Source organism: Podarcis vaucheri (genome assembly GCF_965113315.1).
Source record: "Podarcis vaucheri genome assembly, chromosome: 4".
In the NCBI taxonomy this organism is placed as follows: domain Eukaryota; kingdom Metazoa; phylum Chordata; class Lepidosauria; order Squamata; family Lacertidae; genus Podarcis; species Podarcis vaucheri.
In genome coordinates, this window is record NC_138762.1 from 3,591,651 (window position 1) to 3,608,664 (window position 17,014).

The 17,014-nt window shown below is 43.5% G+C and overlaps 2 protein-coding genes across 5 annotated transcripts in view; one reads left to right on the top strand and one right to left on the bottom strand.

The window, feature by feature from the left end:
- Positions 1 to 17,014, bottom strand: part of LOC309530300 (uncharacterized protein) — a 670,922-nt gene that overhangs the window by 282,227 nt on the left and 371,681 nt on the right. The window lies entirely within an intron of this gene.
- LOC309531553 (zinc finger protein 500-like) overlaps positions 1 to 17,014 on the top strand; it is a gene marked incomplete at its 3' end in the record, with an annotated part of 62,668 nt that overhangs the window by 40,011 nt on the left and 5,643 nt on the right. The window contains exons 2-5 of the mRNA XM_082221145.1: positions 1,215 to 1,707; positions 1,910 to 1,991; positions 5,178 to 5,260; positions 15,445 to 15,571. Of these exons, the coding sequence (XP_082077271.1) occupies positions 1,306 to 1,707; positions 1,910 to 1,991; positions 5,178 to 5,260; positions 15,445 to 15,571 (694 nt within the window). The 5' untranslated portion in view covers positions 1,215 to 1,305. The remainder of the gene's footprint in view (positions 1 to 1,214; positions 1,708 to 1,909; positions 1,992 to 5,177; positions 5,261 to 15,444; positions 15,572 to 17,014) is intronic.

Here is a 17,014-nt window from a genome sequence, read left to right on the forward strand (position 1 = left end):
TCTACCAGCTCCACCTGGTACGCAGGCTAAGACCCTACCTGCCCGCGGACTGTCTCGCCAGAGTGGTGCATGCTCTAGTTATCTCACGCTTGGACTACTGCAACACGCTCTACGTGGGGCTACCTTTGAAGGTGACCCGGAAACTACAACTAATCCAGAATGCGGCAGCTAGACTGGTGACTGGGAGCGGCCGCCGATCCCATATAACACTGGTCTTGAAAGACCTACATTGGCTCCCAGTACGTTTCCGAGCACAATTCAAAGTGTTGGTGCTGACCTTTAAAGCCCTAAATGGCCTCTGTCCAGTATATCTGAAGGAGCGTCTCCTCCCCCATCGTTCTGCCCGGACACTGAGGTCCAGCTCCGAGGGCCTTCTGGCGGTTCCCTCACTGCAAGAGGCCAAGTTACAGGGAACCAGGCAGAGGGCCTTTTCGGTAGTGGCGCCCGCCCTGTGGAACGCCCTCCCATCAGATGTCAAAGCGATAAACAACTACCTGACATTCAGAAGACATCTGAAGGCAGCCCTGTTCAGGGAAGTTTTTAATATGTGACATTTTAGTGTATCTTTCATCTTTGTTGGAAGCTGCCCAGAGTGGCTGGGGAAACCCAGCCAGATGGGCGGGGTACAAATAATAAATTATTATTATTATTATTACTAATACTAAATTACCCGCCTAAATTTCAAGGGAGGTGTCTTTGGCCACATCCACTTGGCCCTCAGGGGTTGGCCAGATACATTCCTGGCCCTCGGAGCAAAGAAAAAGGGACCCCACCCCAGGAGTCTGTCTGGAGAGCGGCAGAGAGTCCAAGTGCAAGAAAAGGAGACAGAAGCAGGGGAGTGGGGGTGGGGGGAGCAACTCCTGAGGACCCCCAGGTGAGGACCCCCACTAGAGCCAAGCATCCATTATTCACAATATACAAGTGACTCCCTTGTCTGTCAGTTCTGACTTCATGCATTGACTGGAAGGCAGCAGAAACCAGACTGAATCACCTCACATTAATCCGTTCAGTTGCCTCCACATTTTGCATTGCTAGAAGGCTAGAGACATATTTCTTCTCCTACTCTTCTTTCCCCCCAAAAAGATAGCTCATGGACTGGAATGCGGTGCAGTCCAGCCCTAGTTCCCAGCAAGACGCATCCATGCTTGCTCAGGGAATCTTTTTCTTCTACTGACCTACAAATTCTGTAACAGAACAATGTATTTGCTTTGTAGGATTTGCTAGAGCTTCTCATTCAGACAGACAGAACTTGGCAGAAGACCAAAAGGTTCCTTCCGATCTCTCACAGGCTTCCTGAGAGCACAGATGGATGAGCAAGACTCAGCTGGCCCTGAAGCAGGAAGAGGCCATGACATCCAAACTGGGAGCAGTGGGGGGTTCTGGGAAAATTTTGTGCAGAAGATCCTGGGTGAGGAGGACACCCTCCGCTCAGAGGTGCAGAGCCAGCAGGTGAGACAGTTCTGCTGCCAGGAGGCCAAAGGACCCCGAGAGGTTTGCAGCCGACTCTACCACCTTGGCCGTCAGTGGCTGAAGCCAGAAAGGCACACGAAAGCTGAGATGCTGGACCTGGTGATCTTGGAGCAGTTCCTGGCTGTCCTTCCACCAGAGATGGAGAGCTGGGTGAGGGAATGCGGAGCGGAGACCAGTTCCCAGGCGGTGGCCCTGGCCGAAGGTTTCCTCCTGAGTCAGGCAGAGGAGAGAAAGCAGGTGAGAGAGACTTTCCTCTGGATACTCCCAAGGAGCTCCAAACAGGACAGAGAACATCCCATAATGCTCTACTGTTGGCCCATCTGTTTTCTGGGAAGGCATCCATGGAATGAGATGTAACAGCCTGAATAATTTTGTCTTTGTCATTCTTTTACTAATATTTCTCCCCATTCTCTGTTTTGAATCCTTGTTTCTTTTTCAGGGAACGGAACTCTTTGCAGAAATGGACCTGGATTCCTGTGAGGCAGAGAGGCCTCCGTTGGACACCAGAGAGCGGCCACTGGGTAAGGAGGAAGGTGGCTCTTCTCCATTTGGTCTTGTTCTGTTGGTTTTCCAGCTCATCTGAGGGTTCTTTGTCACGGCTAAAAATTGGCAGCTGTTTCTTTAATGCTTAAAAAGCTGGGTCAGCATGAGTCAGCGGCCTGCACCGGGTTGTATATATAGAGTGAGAAATGTTAGTTTGGTTTGGGTTGGTTGGTTGGTGAAACCTGGTAGTGTTGATGTGTGTGTGAGATTTTGACCAGCTTCGGCCCATCTGAAGCTGATACAGGCTTTTCTTATCTTGAGCCCAAGCAGAGTAGTCCAGACAGCAGAAGGATAAGCAGTATGTGCCACATTCTCAACTTTATTTCCACTCTATGCTGAGAGAATACAAACATGCATCTTGCCTCTGTGAGAGCAGAGAAGCAACCTGTCTCTCTAACAAAGAAACCGAGAGAAGAGTGAAAAACAGCAAACCAGTGTACGTCACATCCAGTCTCCCATTCCTGTGGGAATCCAACAGTAACTTGGAGTGTGGAATGCAAAACAATGTCTTGTGACATACATTCGCTGTTCAGTGAGGAAGCAGAAACCAACAGTGTGTACAGTTGGTCAGTCGCTTTTGTGTACAGTTGGTCAGTCGCTTTTGCAGAAAGGCTTTTAAGAATAAAAGCAGAAAGTACTCTGCAAGGATACTCTTCTTGTGGACTCTTTTTTTTTATAAAATTTTTTATTGGATTTTCACATTTTATATAGACACAGACAAAAACACAAAAGACACAAAAGCAAACAAACAGAAAAATAAAACAACAAACATATATAGTTTCCAAAAAAAATTATTTTCTTACCCTGGTCATTGACTTCCCCCCACCCCCTCCCTTGCATCCCTATTCCCAAATTTATATCAGCAAATTGGCATTTCCTTATCCATCTTAATATTAATCCTTTATATAAAAAAGAAAAAAAAAGCAAAATTAAATTTTTTCTAAGTTGGACCTCAGTTCCCTTCCATCGATTTCCCATTTTGTCTTAAATAATAATCTTGTTAGCTAAATCCCATGGTCTTAAGTGTTGTTAAAACTAGATTCTTCCCTCCCTCCCTTCCCCGGTTTGTGTCCCTTCCGAAAACATGTCCAAAATAACAGTTCTTAGCCCGGGTTCCTCACGTCCGAGGCTCTCAAGTCTCTTTCAGTCCCTCTCCGCCGGCCTAGTTGGCAATCCTTAATGTCGGTCTTCACGTCTCGAAAGAGTTCTTTCACAATCAGTCCAAAATCTCTTCCCATATTTGCAAGCAGCTGCTGAGGAATTTCCACAAGGCATGAATTTTGAACATAATCAAAGTCAGAGTCTATGTGGAGGCCCCAATTATATTTCTTTATTTTAAATTCCTTGATTTCATAGATTCCCAGGGCCTCCACTTTCATCTTCTGGATCTTTCGTAGATTTATAGTAGGTTCAGTCCAATAGTCTCCTTGTTTATATTCCACAGATGTCAGCTTCTGGACAATATCTTCCCATTTCAGTTCTTCTCTTTCTTGTTTTGTCTTCTCCTCCTCTTTGGTTATCATTTCCGGCTCAGCTGTGGATTCTTTCTCAGCCAGGTTCTCATTACATTCAACAGAACTACTTGTTTCAGAATTCAAGGTCATCAATTGTTCACTCATAGCCGTAGTCTGTTCCTGTAAGATTCCAACCAAATAAAACATCCTTTCGATTTCTCCCAGTATCTTTCCATCCACAGCCATTGTAATGCCACAGAGTTCCCCCTAGAGGGAATCTGGTTACTTAGTGTTCTTTTCTCCAACAGTCCTCTGTCTTATTATTGATTCTTTGTTTCCAACAATTTTAGTTCAATTGTAACTCCTTTTAATCCAGAGGGGTCTTAAGTAGCAATTTTTCTACTATTAACAGTCCGTTTGACAGCTTTGACAGCTGTCAAACTCTGCACTTCTTATACAAGCTCCAAAATAGGACACTCCCGGGCCCGGGAGGGGGGGTTGTTTACAACAGAAATATACCCCTTCCAACACTCCTCTCTCCTGCTCAGAAATTCCTTTTCCAAATCTTGGAAGTTACTGTCTTTTTAAACTCACCCTTTACAGGGTAGGCACTCCAGCTTAGTTCTTTTATCGTTGCTCTGGATCGTCTGCAAGGGGGGGGGTGCGGACTTCCTTTTAACACATCCCCCGATCGTCTCAAATTCAATAGGTGAAATTCTTAAAATCCAAATTCAATTAACTCACGGGTTCTTTTTCTCAGCCGAATTTCAAGGAAGGAAGTCAGCGCTCTCCGGTCATGGCTCGCGGCTTCGCTCAGCAGAGGTAGCGATGGACTCTCGGTGCCACGCCACCCCCCGTATCCCCTCCGCAGCCTTTAAAAAGGCTCTTTGCGAATCAGGGGGGGCGCTTAAGGCACCCACCGAGTCTTCAGTCCGCAGGCTTCCGCGCCTGCGGTTCTAAGGGTCCCCGTGTCGCCGGCACAGCAAAGACCCGTCCCCCGCTGAGCCGATTCCCTCCGGAGCTCGGAGGGAATCCGCCATTCCCAGATTGCGCCAACCCCGGAAGTCTTCTTGTGGACTCTTTTATGCCAACAAGGGTCCGAGGACCAGGCTGAGGCAACAAAGGGAGGTCAGAACATTTTATTTTTTTTACAAACACTGACAGGTTATGGGCCCAGTGTTTCTGAGCTTGTGCAGAGTGCAAAACGACTGACAGCATCTGAGCAGGGAGCTGGTGAGTCCTGGTGGTGTATGGAGCCAGTGGCTGTGCGTTGGAGCAGTTGGTGGCAAGCTGTAACTGTCTGCAGTGACGCTGGGGCAGCTAGGATCTGAGGATCAGGAAAGCACTCAGCATCGGCTACTGGAACAGTCTGAACTCCTAGAGGACCACAGTAGGCGACTCACAGAGCAGCTACACCAGTACTCTGCAAGGATACTCTTCTCGTGGACTCTTTTATGCCAACAGAACCTTTTTTTTTAATAAACACTGATATTCTTTTCATCTTGTTTTGCGGGGAGACAGTTGGGAACAAGGGTCCAAAGGAGGGGAGATGGGTTTCTGCACATCTAACATATGAAATGGGCACAAACATCCAAATGCTCTCAGCAAGTATGGCTTTCTGAAAGGCCCATCTGTTGTTAGAGATGCCCTGTTTCCCCTGTGAGAGAAGCAGGCACTCCTGGCGTCCTGTTTACATTTTTTCTCTTGCAGGTGACAGAATGATGCCAGCAAAACCTCCTGATCCGCCTCTTCATGGGGGCAGAAGGGAAGCAGCGGCTGTGGAACCAGATCAGGTCAGGGGAAGCTGCCTTGTGGGGTCGGAGGCCGAGGGATGGAGCAATATCATGGACTGGTTGGGCACAGAGGAATGGTGGGAGGAAGCAGCCAGGGAACCAGGAAGGGAAGATGGCTCAGAGCCGAAGGAGTGGAAGTGGAGGAAGGATGAGTGATCAGAGGGAGAAGCCTGGGAAAAGGAGATGTCAGAAGCTAAAGGGGTAACAGGGCTTAGTGAGCTGGGAGACACTGTGGCAGAATGCAGTGCAGAATCAGAGGCAGAAGAGGAAGGAGGCGAGTGGGAGAGGGAAGTCGAGAGGCAGAGGTGAGTCAGGAGAAGGAGGAGCCATCGGTGGCTCCCTGTCCTTCTGCCAGAAGCCACCCTCCCTGCTTGTCTCTCAGAGCCAGGAAACCCCCTGCGTTGCAGGAATCTCTGCTAGATTATGCAAACTGACAGACCCTCTGGGAATGAGCTGCTGTTCTCATGAGGCCCGAAACTCAGCCAAGTCTGTGAATACCGTGTTTTTGGTAAGAAAGTGTGAACTCCAGCTGTGTACTGTGGGATTTCCTACCCATAGAACTCTGACACCAGCCTTCTGAATTTTGCCAGTAGGATTCATCTGTAGTTGCAGTTTTCATGGAATCCTAGAGTTGAAAGGGACCCCAAGGGTCATCAAGTCCAACCCCCTGTGTTGCTAGATCATCCAAGACAGATGGCCATCCAAAATTGTTGTTGTTGTTTAGTTGTTTAGTCGTGTCCGACTCTTCGTGACCCCATGGACCAGAGCACGCCAGGCACTCCTGTCTTCCGCTGCCTCCCACAGTTTGGTCAGACTCATGTTTGTAGCTTCGAGAACACTGTCCAACCATCTCATTCTCTGTCGTCCCCTTCTCCTTGTACCCTCCATCTTTCCCAACAACAGGGTCTTTTCCAGGGAGTCTTCTCTTCTCATGAGGTGGCCAAAGTATTGGAGCCTCAACTTCACAGTCTGTCCTTCCGGTGAGCACTCAGGGCTAATTTCTTTAAGAATGGATACGTTTGATCTTCTTGCAGTCCATGGGACTCTCAAGAGTCTCCTCCAGCACCATAACTCAAAAGCATCAATTCTTTGGCGATCAGCCTTCTTTATGGTCCGGCTCTCACTTCCATACATCACTACTGGGAAGACCGTGGCTTTAACTATACGGACCTTTGTTGGTAAGGTGATGTCTCTGCTTTAAAAAAAAATAAAAATTATTGGTTTTACAACATTTTTTAAACAATACAAACAAATAAAAAGACAAACAAACATGTATAATTTCATAACCTTTTTTTCATAACCCTCATTTATCGGACTCCCCCATACCTCCCCTTTCTGCATCCCAATTTCCAAAATTATTTCAGCAGCTTCTAAGTAATTTTATCAAATATGTGTCCTCTTAGTCTTTTCTTCAACTTAATCTTATGTCACTGTAATCCCTTTTTCTTTCTCAACACCTCAACATTTTAGCATTCATCAATTTTATAATAGTTCTTAAGATAAACTTTGAATTTCTTCCAATCCTCTTCCGCCGTCTCTTTCCTCTGATCACGGATTCTGCCAGTCATCTCAGCCAGTGTCATATAGTCCATCACTTTCATCTGCCATTCTTCCAAGGTGGGTAGATCTTGTGTCTTCCAATACTTTGCGATAAGTATTCTTGCTGCTGTCGTAGCACACATAAAGAAAGTTCTATCTTTCTTTAGCACCAATTGGCTGACAATGCCCAAGAGAAAGGCCTCTGGTTTCTTAGGGAAGGTACATTTAAGTACTTTTTTCATTTCATTATATATCATCTCCCAGAAGGCCTTAATCTTTGGGCACGTCCACCAAAGGTGGTAGAAAGTACCTTCAGATTCTTTACATTTCCAGCACTTGTTATCAGGCAAATGGTAAATCTTTGCTAGCTTGACTGGGGTCGTGTACCACCTATAGATCATTTTCATAATATTTTCCTTTAAAGCATTGCATGCCGTGAATTTTATCCCGGTGTTCCACAACCATTCCCAGTCAGCAAACATAATGTTATGACCAATGTCCTGTGCCCACTTAATCATAGCTGATTTAACTGTTTCGTCTTGTGTATTCCATTTCAGCAGCAAATTATACATTCTTGACAAGTTCTTAGTATTGGGTTTTAACAGTTCACTTTCTAATTTTGATTTCTCCACCTGGAAGCCAATTTTCCTGTCCTGTTTGTAAACCTCCATTATTTGATAATAATGGAGCCAATCTCGTACTTTGGGTTTCAATTTCTCATGACTCTGTAACTTCAATTTATCTCCATCTTGTTCCAAAATTTCCCAATACTTTGGCCATTCTGCCTCCATATTGAGTTTTTTCAATGCCTTAGCCTCCAAGGGTGACAACCATCTAGGGGTTTTGTTTTCCAACAAGTCTTTGTATCTTATCCAAACATTATATAATGCTTTTCTAACAATATGGTTTTTGAAAGCCCTATGCACTTTAATTTTATCATACCATAAGTATGCATGCCAACCAAATGTGTTATTGAAACCTTCTAAATCCAAGATATCTGTATTCTCGAGGAGCATCCACTCTTTCAGCCAGCAAAACGCTGCTGCTTCGTAGTACAATTTTAAGTCCGGCAGGGCAAATCCCCCTCTTTCTTTTACATCTGTCACTATTTTAAATTTTATTCTGGGCTTTTTGCCCTGCCAGACAAATTTCGAAATGTCTTTCTGCCACCTCTTGAAACAGTCCATCTTGTCAAGAATCTGCAAGGTTTGAAACAAAAATAACATTCTAGGCAGTACATTCATCTTGATAACTGCAATTCGGCCTAACATTGACAATTTCAAATTTGACCATATTTCTAGATCTTTTTTGATTTCTGACCAACATTTTTCATAATTGTCTTTATACAAGTTCAAGTTTTTAGATGTCAGATGAACCCCTAGGTATTTCACCTTCTTAACCACTGTCAAACCTGTTTCATTCTGGAATTTCTCCCTCTCCATACCTGTCAAATTTCCCCCCAAAACTTTAGTCTTTTGTTTATTCAATTTAAATCCGGCCACCTGACCAAATTCTTGAATTATCTCCAACACCCTTTTTGTACTAGTATCTGGCTCTCGTAAAGTAAGTACCAAATCATCTGCAAAAGCTCTTAACTTGTAATGTTTTGCTCCGACCTGTACACCTTTAACCTGCTGGTCATCTCTAATCATATTTAGCAACACCTCCAGAACCGAGATAAAAAGTAGTGGGGAAATTGGGCATCCCTGTCGTGTCCCTTTTTCTATCTTAAGTTCTTCAGTTATCACATTATTTACAATCAACTTAGCTTTTTGTTCAGAATATATTCATCTTAATCACTGCAATTCGGCCTAACATTGACAATCTCAAATTTGACCATATTTCTAAGTCTTTTTTGATTTCTGACCAACATTTTTCATAGTTGTCCTTATACAAGTTCAAATTTTTAGATGTTAGATTTACCCCTAGGTATTTCACCTTCTTAACCAACGTCAAACCTGTCTCTTCTTGGAATTTCTCCTTCTCCATTTCTGTTAGGTTTTTTCCTAAGACTTTAGTTTTTTGTTTATTCAGTTTAAATCCAGCTACCTGGCCGAATTGTTGAATTATCTCCAACACCCTTTTCGTACTAGTGTTTGGCTCTTGTAGGGTCAATACTAAGTCATCTGCAAAAGCCTTTAACTTATAATGTTTAGCTCCGACCTGTACGCCTTTAACCTGCTGGTCATCTCTAATCATATTTAGCAACACCTCCAGAACCGAAATAAAAAGCAATGGGGAAATTGGGCACCCCTGTCGTGTTCCTTTTTCTATCTTAAGTTCCTCAGTTATTACATTATTTACAATCAATTTAGCTTTTTGTTCAGAGTATATTGCACCCATACCATTCTCAAATCCTTGCCCTACCCCCATCCCATGAAGATTCTTTTTCATAAAACTCCAAGAGATATTGTCAAAGGCTTTCTCCGCATCCACAAATATCAAAACTGCTTTAGTATTTATATTCACCTCTAGCTTTTCCAGAATATCTATTATATTCCTGACATTGTCTGAAAGGTGTCTCTTTGGGAGAAAGCCTGCTTGGTCCTTATGAATCTTCTCGATCAACACTTTTTAAAATCTTTTTGCTAAAATGTCTGCAAAAATTTTGTAATCCACATTAAGTAGTGATATTGGGCGGTAGTTCTTCAGTTGAGTCTTTTCAGTCTCTGTCTTTGGTATGAGTGAAATATATGCTTCTTTCCACGATTCAGGTGCCTTTTTTCCCTCTAAGATCTCGTTGCATACTTCCTTTAACGGTTGAACCAGCCACTCCTTCAAAGATTTATAGTATCTGGAAGTCAGTCCATCTGGCCCTGGAGATTTGCCCAGTTGCATATCCTGAATGGCACTCTCTATCTCTTGTTCTGTTATTCTCTGGTTTAGATCCACCTTGCTTTGATGAGAGATTTTTTGTAATCCATATTTATTTAGGAATTTATCTATATCTTCTTCATTTTGTAATCCTTGGGAATAAAGTTTTTAAAAATAGCTCAAAAAGCAATTTCTTATCTCGTTAGGTTTAGATATATTTTTCCCGTCCACTTCTAGGCTTGTAACTGTATTCAATTTCTGCCTTTTCTTTAGTTGCCATGCCAGAAGTTTGCCACATTTATCTGCCGATTCAAATGTCTTTTGTTTCATTTGCTTTATCTTCCACTCTATCTCTTGGTTCATCAGTTCCATATATTGTGTTTGGTATAACTTAATCTCTCTCAAAGTCTCCTGGGACTTTGGTTTTGATCTTAGTTTTTTCTCTCCTTCTTTTATCTTTTCCAAGATCTTTTCCTTTTTCTCATTCTGCTTTCTCTTCTTTATTGAATTTTGTTGGATCAAAAATCCTCGCATCACAGCTTTAGTTGCGTCCCAGATCACTCTTTTTTCCACATCGTCCTTTAGATTTATTTCAAAATAATCCTTTAGAGTTTTTTGGGCCTTCCTGTGGATCTCCTTATCTCGAAATAGGGTGTCATTCATCCTCCATCTAAACTGACCAGTTATTGTAAGTTTCATTTCCATCTTCACGGCGTTATGGTCGGAGCAAGTTTTTGGGCAGATTTCTACCTTCTTGATCTTTGGAGCCATCCCACTAGTAATCCATATTTGGTCGATTCTAGTCCAGGTCATCTTTGCATGGGAGAAAAAAGTTCCCTCTCTTTCAAGAGGGTTCCTTGTTCTCCAAATGTCTATTAAGTCCAAATTTTCCGTCATTTCAAAAAAAGTCTTCGGAAGTCTCCCTTCTTTAGTAAGTGTCAGTCTTTGTGTCTTGTCCATATTTGTAGAGACTACACCATTCATATCTCCCATAATTATCATATTGTAGTCCAGATAGTCCATCAAGGTTTCATGAAGTTTTTTGAAAAACTCTGCTTTACCTTCATTTGGTGCATAGATCCCAATTATCAAAAATTTTTCTCCTTGTACTTGTATCTCCACTGCTAGATATCTTCCTTGTTCATCTTTAAACATCATTTTTGGGGCCCACTTCTCTTTTGCATAAATCACAACTCCTCTTTTTTTCACTTTGTCCGACGAAATAAATTCTTGTCCCAATCTTTTATTTACAAGTAATCTCCTGTGAGCTCTGGTTATATGAGTTTCTTGTAAACATATCAAGTCCAATTGTTCTCTGTACAGAATATGGAAAACTTGTCGTCTCTTCAAAGGCATGTTGATCCCATTGCAATTCCAGCTAAGGAATTGCAGGGCCATCTTGTTATTTTTCCAATACTCCTCCGACAGCTCCAAGTTGTTGTTCTTCCTCTGTTGGTGGTGGGTTTTGTCCAAACGACAGGTTCAAAATGTCTATTGCTCTCCTCTGTTCTGTAATTGGATCCACAGTTCCCTTCTCCAAGTCTTCTCGGTTTCTTTCCAGAAATCTCTCTTTATCTTGTATCGTCTTTATCTTCACCTTTTTTCCTTTATAGTCAAAAGATAGTCCCTGTGGGAATTCCCACCTGAAGAAAATAGTGTTCTTCTTTAACAGATAAACCAAATCTTTATATGAAGTTCTCAAATCCAATATATGCTTGGGGATATCTTTAAAGATCTGTATGGTGGAATTCTCAATTTGCAAGGCCTTTTCAAAATGAAGTCTTAAGATTTTGTCTCTTTCTTCTTTTGATCTAAGAGTGATTAAACAATCCCTTGGAACCTTTCTGTTCTGCTTCTTGCCCAATCTAAATGCTGTGGTGATTTTAATTTCGTCCTCTTCCAGCTCCCAATGGTCAGTGAACTCTTGTGTTAAATATTCTCCAAGGTTGTCTCCTTCGTTTTCTGGGGTTAGTCTTAATTTTAAATTTCTCTCTTTTCTCTGTAATTCCCACAAAGCAAAAGTTGTGTCGTGTTCGTGTACCTTTTTTACAACCGGTTCTAGGTTCCCTTGCGTCTCTCCAGCAATTGTTCTGGCTTCTTCTGCAATTTTACGAGTTGCAGAACTTTCTTCTGTCAGCTTATTTATCGATTGTGTGTTCAGGTCCAATCTTGCTATTATATCTGTCAATTTTTGTGAGTTTTCTGTTAGCTTCTTTGTATTCTCTACAGACTGCCTTGTTAGATCTGCAGTCTGCTTTGTTAAATTTTCCAGAGACTGATTTATCTTAAGTAGAGCTTGTGACACTGGATCCATGGAGGCAGGTATCCCTTTTTCTTGTCCTGATGTTCCTATAGGAGTTGCGCCTGTAATCGAGCCTCTCTTCTTTTGTGACTGCTGTTGTTGCTGCTGCTGTTGCTGTCTTGTCCTGGCTCTTGTAGCTGTTTCCTCTACCGGACCGCTCATCTCCCAAGGTCGTTTCCCACGGGAACCGTCTCCTGCTGGAAATTTCCACCGTCCCAAACTATGGTAACTGTCCCTTTACCCTCTAGAGGGAGCAAATCAAAATGTCCATACAGTGAGACAAAGAATATTTGTAGGAAGGAGGCTTTTTACAAGTAATTATATCACTTTTCCAATGAGTATAGTCTCCACTTACTCTGATATACTGTAACAGCAAAATCCAAAGATTTTATAACAGCAAAGTCCAATGCTATACTGTAACAGCAAAGTCCAGAAATTTTGTTTCAAATCAGGCTTCCACTATGTAACTTCTCCAAAGTTTTTAAAGTCAGTCAGTGATCTTTTGTCTATAGCAGCCGGCTTCAGGTTAGAGGCTGCAGAAGATTTCCTCTTTTTTTTTCAGATTATTCATGCAGGTCTAAATGGTCCTTTTACCTCCCCTCTTCCCTGCAAGCTAGAGGGGATTTCCACAGTTCAGATGCCGGGTTAAAACAGTCTATATAGGATGTCTCTTACAGATGCAGTTTAAATGTCCGTTGCTTTCTCAATCATGCAGTCGGGGGAAGGCAGACTTCCTTACTTTTTGCCTTCCCCATTTTCAGCCGAATTTCAACGTTTTAGTCTCAAATAAAAGTTCCGTTTTACTCACGGGTTTTTTCCAGTCAACTATTTACAGGAAGGAATCGGCGCTCTCCGCTGATGGCGACGCGGCTTCACCCTGCGGGCTGGGTAGCGATTCTCAGCACCGCGCTCCCCCGTTGTCGTTCCAGTGCCTTTAAAAAGGCTCCTTCTGCGGTAAAGAGGGGGCGCTTCAGGTGCCCTCCGAATCTCCTTGTTCACGGGCTTCCGCGCCCGTGATTTTAGGGGTCCCCCGCTTGCCGTAGCGGGTCAGACCCGAACTCGCAGGGCCGTCCTCTTTCCGGAGCTCGGAAAGGGAGCAGCCATTAGCGCTGGCGCCAACCGGAAATCCTCTCAGATTTAAATTTTTAAAGTCCAGATAATCGTTCAATCCTACTCACGGGTTTTTCGATCCAATTTCAATTTACAGGAAGGAATCAGCGCTCTCCGTTCATGGCGACACGGCTTCGCTCCGCGAGCTGGGTTGCGACTCTCAGCACCGCGCTCTCCCGATGCCGTTCCGGAGCCTTTAAAAAGGCTCTTTCGCAGTAAGGGGGCGCTTCTGGTGCCCACCGAGTCTCCTTGTTCACAGGCTTCCGCGCCTGTGATTTTAGGGGTCCCCCGCTTGCCGTAGCGGGTCAGACCCGAACTCGCGAAGCAGTCCTCCTCCGGAGCTCGGAGGGAGGACCGCCATTAAACGCTGGCGCCGACCGGAAGTCCCGATGTCTCTGCTTTTTAAGATGCTGTCTAGGTATGCCATCACCTTTCTCCCAAGGAGCAGGCGTCTTTTAATTCTGTGACTGCTGTCACCATCTGCAGTGATCATGGAGCCCAAGAAAGTAAAAGCTCTTACTGCTTCCATTTCTTCCCCTTCTATTTGCCAGGAGGTGATGGGACCAGTGGCCATGATATTCGCTTTTCTGATGTTGAGCTTCAGACCATATTTTGTGCTCTCCTCTTTCACCCTCATTAAAAGGTTCTTTAATTCCTCCTCACTTTCTGCCATCAAGGTTGTGTCATCTGTATATCTGAGGTTGTTGATATTTCTTCCGGCGATCTTAATTCCGGCTTGGGATTCATCCAGCCCAGCCTTTTGCATGATGAATTCTGCATATAAGTTAAATAAGCAGGGGGACAATATACAGCCTTGTCGTACTCCTTTCCCAATTTTGAACCAATCAGTTGTTCCATATCCAGTTCTAACTGTAGATGAGGTGATCAGGAACTCCCATTTCTTTAAGAACTTGCCATAGTTTGCTGTGGTCGACACAGTCAAAGGCTTTTGCATAGTCAATGAAGCAGAAGTAGATGTCTTTCTGGAACTCTCTAGCTTTCTCCATAATCCAGCACATGTTTGCAATTTGGTCTCTGGTTCCTCTGCCTCTTCTAAATCCAGCTTGCACTTCTGGGAGTTCTCGGTCCACATACTGCTTGAGCCTGCCTTGTAGAATTTTAAGCATAACCTTGCTAGCGTGTGAAATGAGTGTAATTGTGCGGTAGTTGGAGCATTGATCTTGCCACCTCTTCTTGATGTCTTCTGCTTCTGATAGGTCCTTTCCACCTTTGTCTTTTATTATGAAAATCTTTGTACAAAATGTTCCTTTCATATCTCCAATTTTCTTGAACAGATTTCTGTTTTTTCCCATTCTATTGTTTTCCTCTATTTCTTTGCATTGCTCGTTTAAGGAGGCCTTCTTGTCTCTCCTTGCTATTCTTTGGAAATCTGCATTCAGTTTCCTGTATCTTTCACTATCTCCCTCGCATTTTGCTTGCCTTCTCTCCCCCGCTATTTGTAAGGCCTCGTTGGACAGCCACTTTGCTTTCTTGCATTTACTTTTCATTGGGATGGTTTTAGTTGCTGCCTCTTGTATAATGTTACGAGCCTCCAACCATAGTTCTTCAGGCACTCTATCCACCAAATCTAAATCCTTAAACCTGTTCCTCACTTCCACTATGTATTCATAAGGGATTTGGGATTTGATTTAGATTGTATCTTACCGGCCCAGTGGTTTTTCCTACTTTCTAGACTGATCAGTGGTGGATCACGTTTGGTCAAAACTCTCCACTATGACCTGTCCATCTTGGGTGGCCCTGCACCGCATAGCTCATAGCTTTTCTGAGTTATTCAAGCCCCTTCGCCATTGCAAGGCAGTGATCCATGAAGGGGGCCATCCAAAATAGGCTTATCTTATTTCTAGACTGATCACTGAATGCAAAAATTGGTTTCTAAGCAGTGGACAAATGAGAACAAATAGTGGCCTGGATTCACCTAACCAGCGCCATCCGCTGGAAAATGGAGCCTGCCCCCCATTCCTCCCCTCCCCCTCTCCATGCCCCCATGAACCCCTTGAATTTGGCCCTAGGGCATTGGGAGGGAACCTCCCCAGAACAACTCATGAGGAGAGGAGAAAGTAGATCCTTCCATCGGGGAAACTGGAATGCTTGCGTAGGCAGAGTGACTTGAAAACCACAAGTTGGAGTGCCACCTATTTGCACAAAGACGGATACCCATAATTAAAAGGCAGAATAAAATAAGCATCCATAAATAAAATGTGCAGCTAGCAATCCTATTGAAACAACACCGCAACCCAGCCAGATGGGCGGGGTATAAATAATAATAATAATAATAATAATAATAATAATAATAATAATAATAATAATAATAATATTTACAGGAAGGAAACAACAGAGCATTGTGTAGCAGATCATATTTCTGCTGTCTCAGAGGAGGACATTTCCCTTTTTCTTTTAGGTTCCAGTCTGCTTTGAAGATGTCACCATTCGTTTCACGGACGAGGAGTGGGCGTTCCTGGATCCTGACCAGAGAGCTCTGCATAAGGACGTCATGGAGGAGAATTGTGGGATCGTGGCCTCTCTTGGTAAGGCTCCCTGTGGGATCATCATATCAGCCTGGAAATTCAAAACATACCTCTATGGAACCAACCTCATATATTTTCACAGAGCTCAACAGTGCCCCCTATAACACCTGGGAACCTAACACCCCCACAATAAACAGTAACTTACAGTTTTTTCTTTGAACAATCTTCCTCAAATTATTCCTTTTTCTACCACGATCAGGCTGGTCTGAACTGCCCAGGCCATCTTCAATGTCAGCTTCAGAATTGTTAGGAAAGATAAGTTGTGAGCTTTAGAGCTTACAGGGTTAACAGCTCAGAGTGTCCTGCATCTGGGGAGGAGCTTTCTCAACATCCAGGAAAGCTGTTTCTTCGTTCTTTCTGACTTTCGTTTTCTGCTGAGACATGGAAGACGCAACGTCTGCATCTTCCGATGGTTTATCTTGCTGTACATACAATAAAGCTTTCTAATTTAGAGGAACAGCAGTGTATTGGACTCTGAGTTCTGCAAGCTCACACACACAAGCAGCACTCGCTGTGCCGCTCTGCTACAAGTCCAGGAAATGTGGAGCTTCAGGTTTTCTGTTTTTGTTTTTGCTCCTGTCAGTCTTGTGTTGACCAAAGAAACGACTGACAATGGAGATGGAGGGGATGCCATGGTTGGGCCAAACAAAATTCATCCCAGAGAGCTGTGGAAACGTACCGGACACCACATACGTAGCTTCAGGTTTTCTGGTTTTGTAGTTGCTCCTGTCAGTCTTGGGTTGATCAAAAACATTAGGAAGAACTTCCTGACAGTAAGAGCTGTTTGACCGTGGAATTTGCTGCCAAGGAGTGTGGTGGAGTCTCCTTCTTTGGAGGTCTTTAAGCAGAGGCTTGACAACCATATGTCAGGAGTGCTCTGATGGTGTTTCCTGCTTGGCAGGGGGTTGGACTCGATGGCCCTTGTGGTCTCTTCCAACTCTGATTCTATGAAAGAAATGACTGACAATGGAGATGGAGGGGATGCCATGGTTGGGCCAAACAAAATTCATCCCAGAGAAGAGCTAGACTTATTGAATCTCAGGTAGTAGTAGCAGTGATGATGATGATGATGATGATGATGATGATGAAGATAGTTTACAAACTTAATCTTTTCCAGAACAGGACTGTTCTTAAATCAATGTAACACTGTAGTAATAGTAATATTTTTTATTTATACCCTGCCCATTTGGCTGGGTTGCCCAAGCCACTCTGGGCGGCTTCCAACACATATATAAACATGAAACATAAATAATAGTCTGATCCCATATAAATAGAACATTAACTTTAAAGTGAACTTCTCCTAGTGGCCAAAATTGTGGAAACCTTTTCTGAAAAGTGTATTTCTGAGGTTTGATGGCTCATAACACCACTTTTGTGTGGAGTAATACCATAAAATTATATATCAATGAAGGATAATCTAATGAAGAATGTAATGAAAGAACT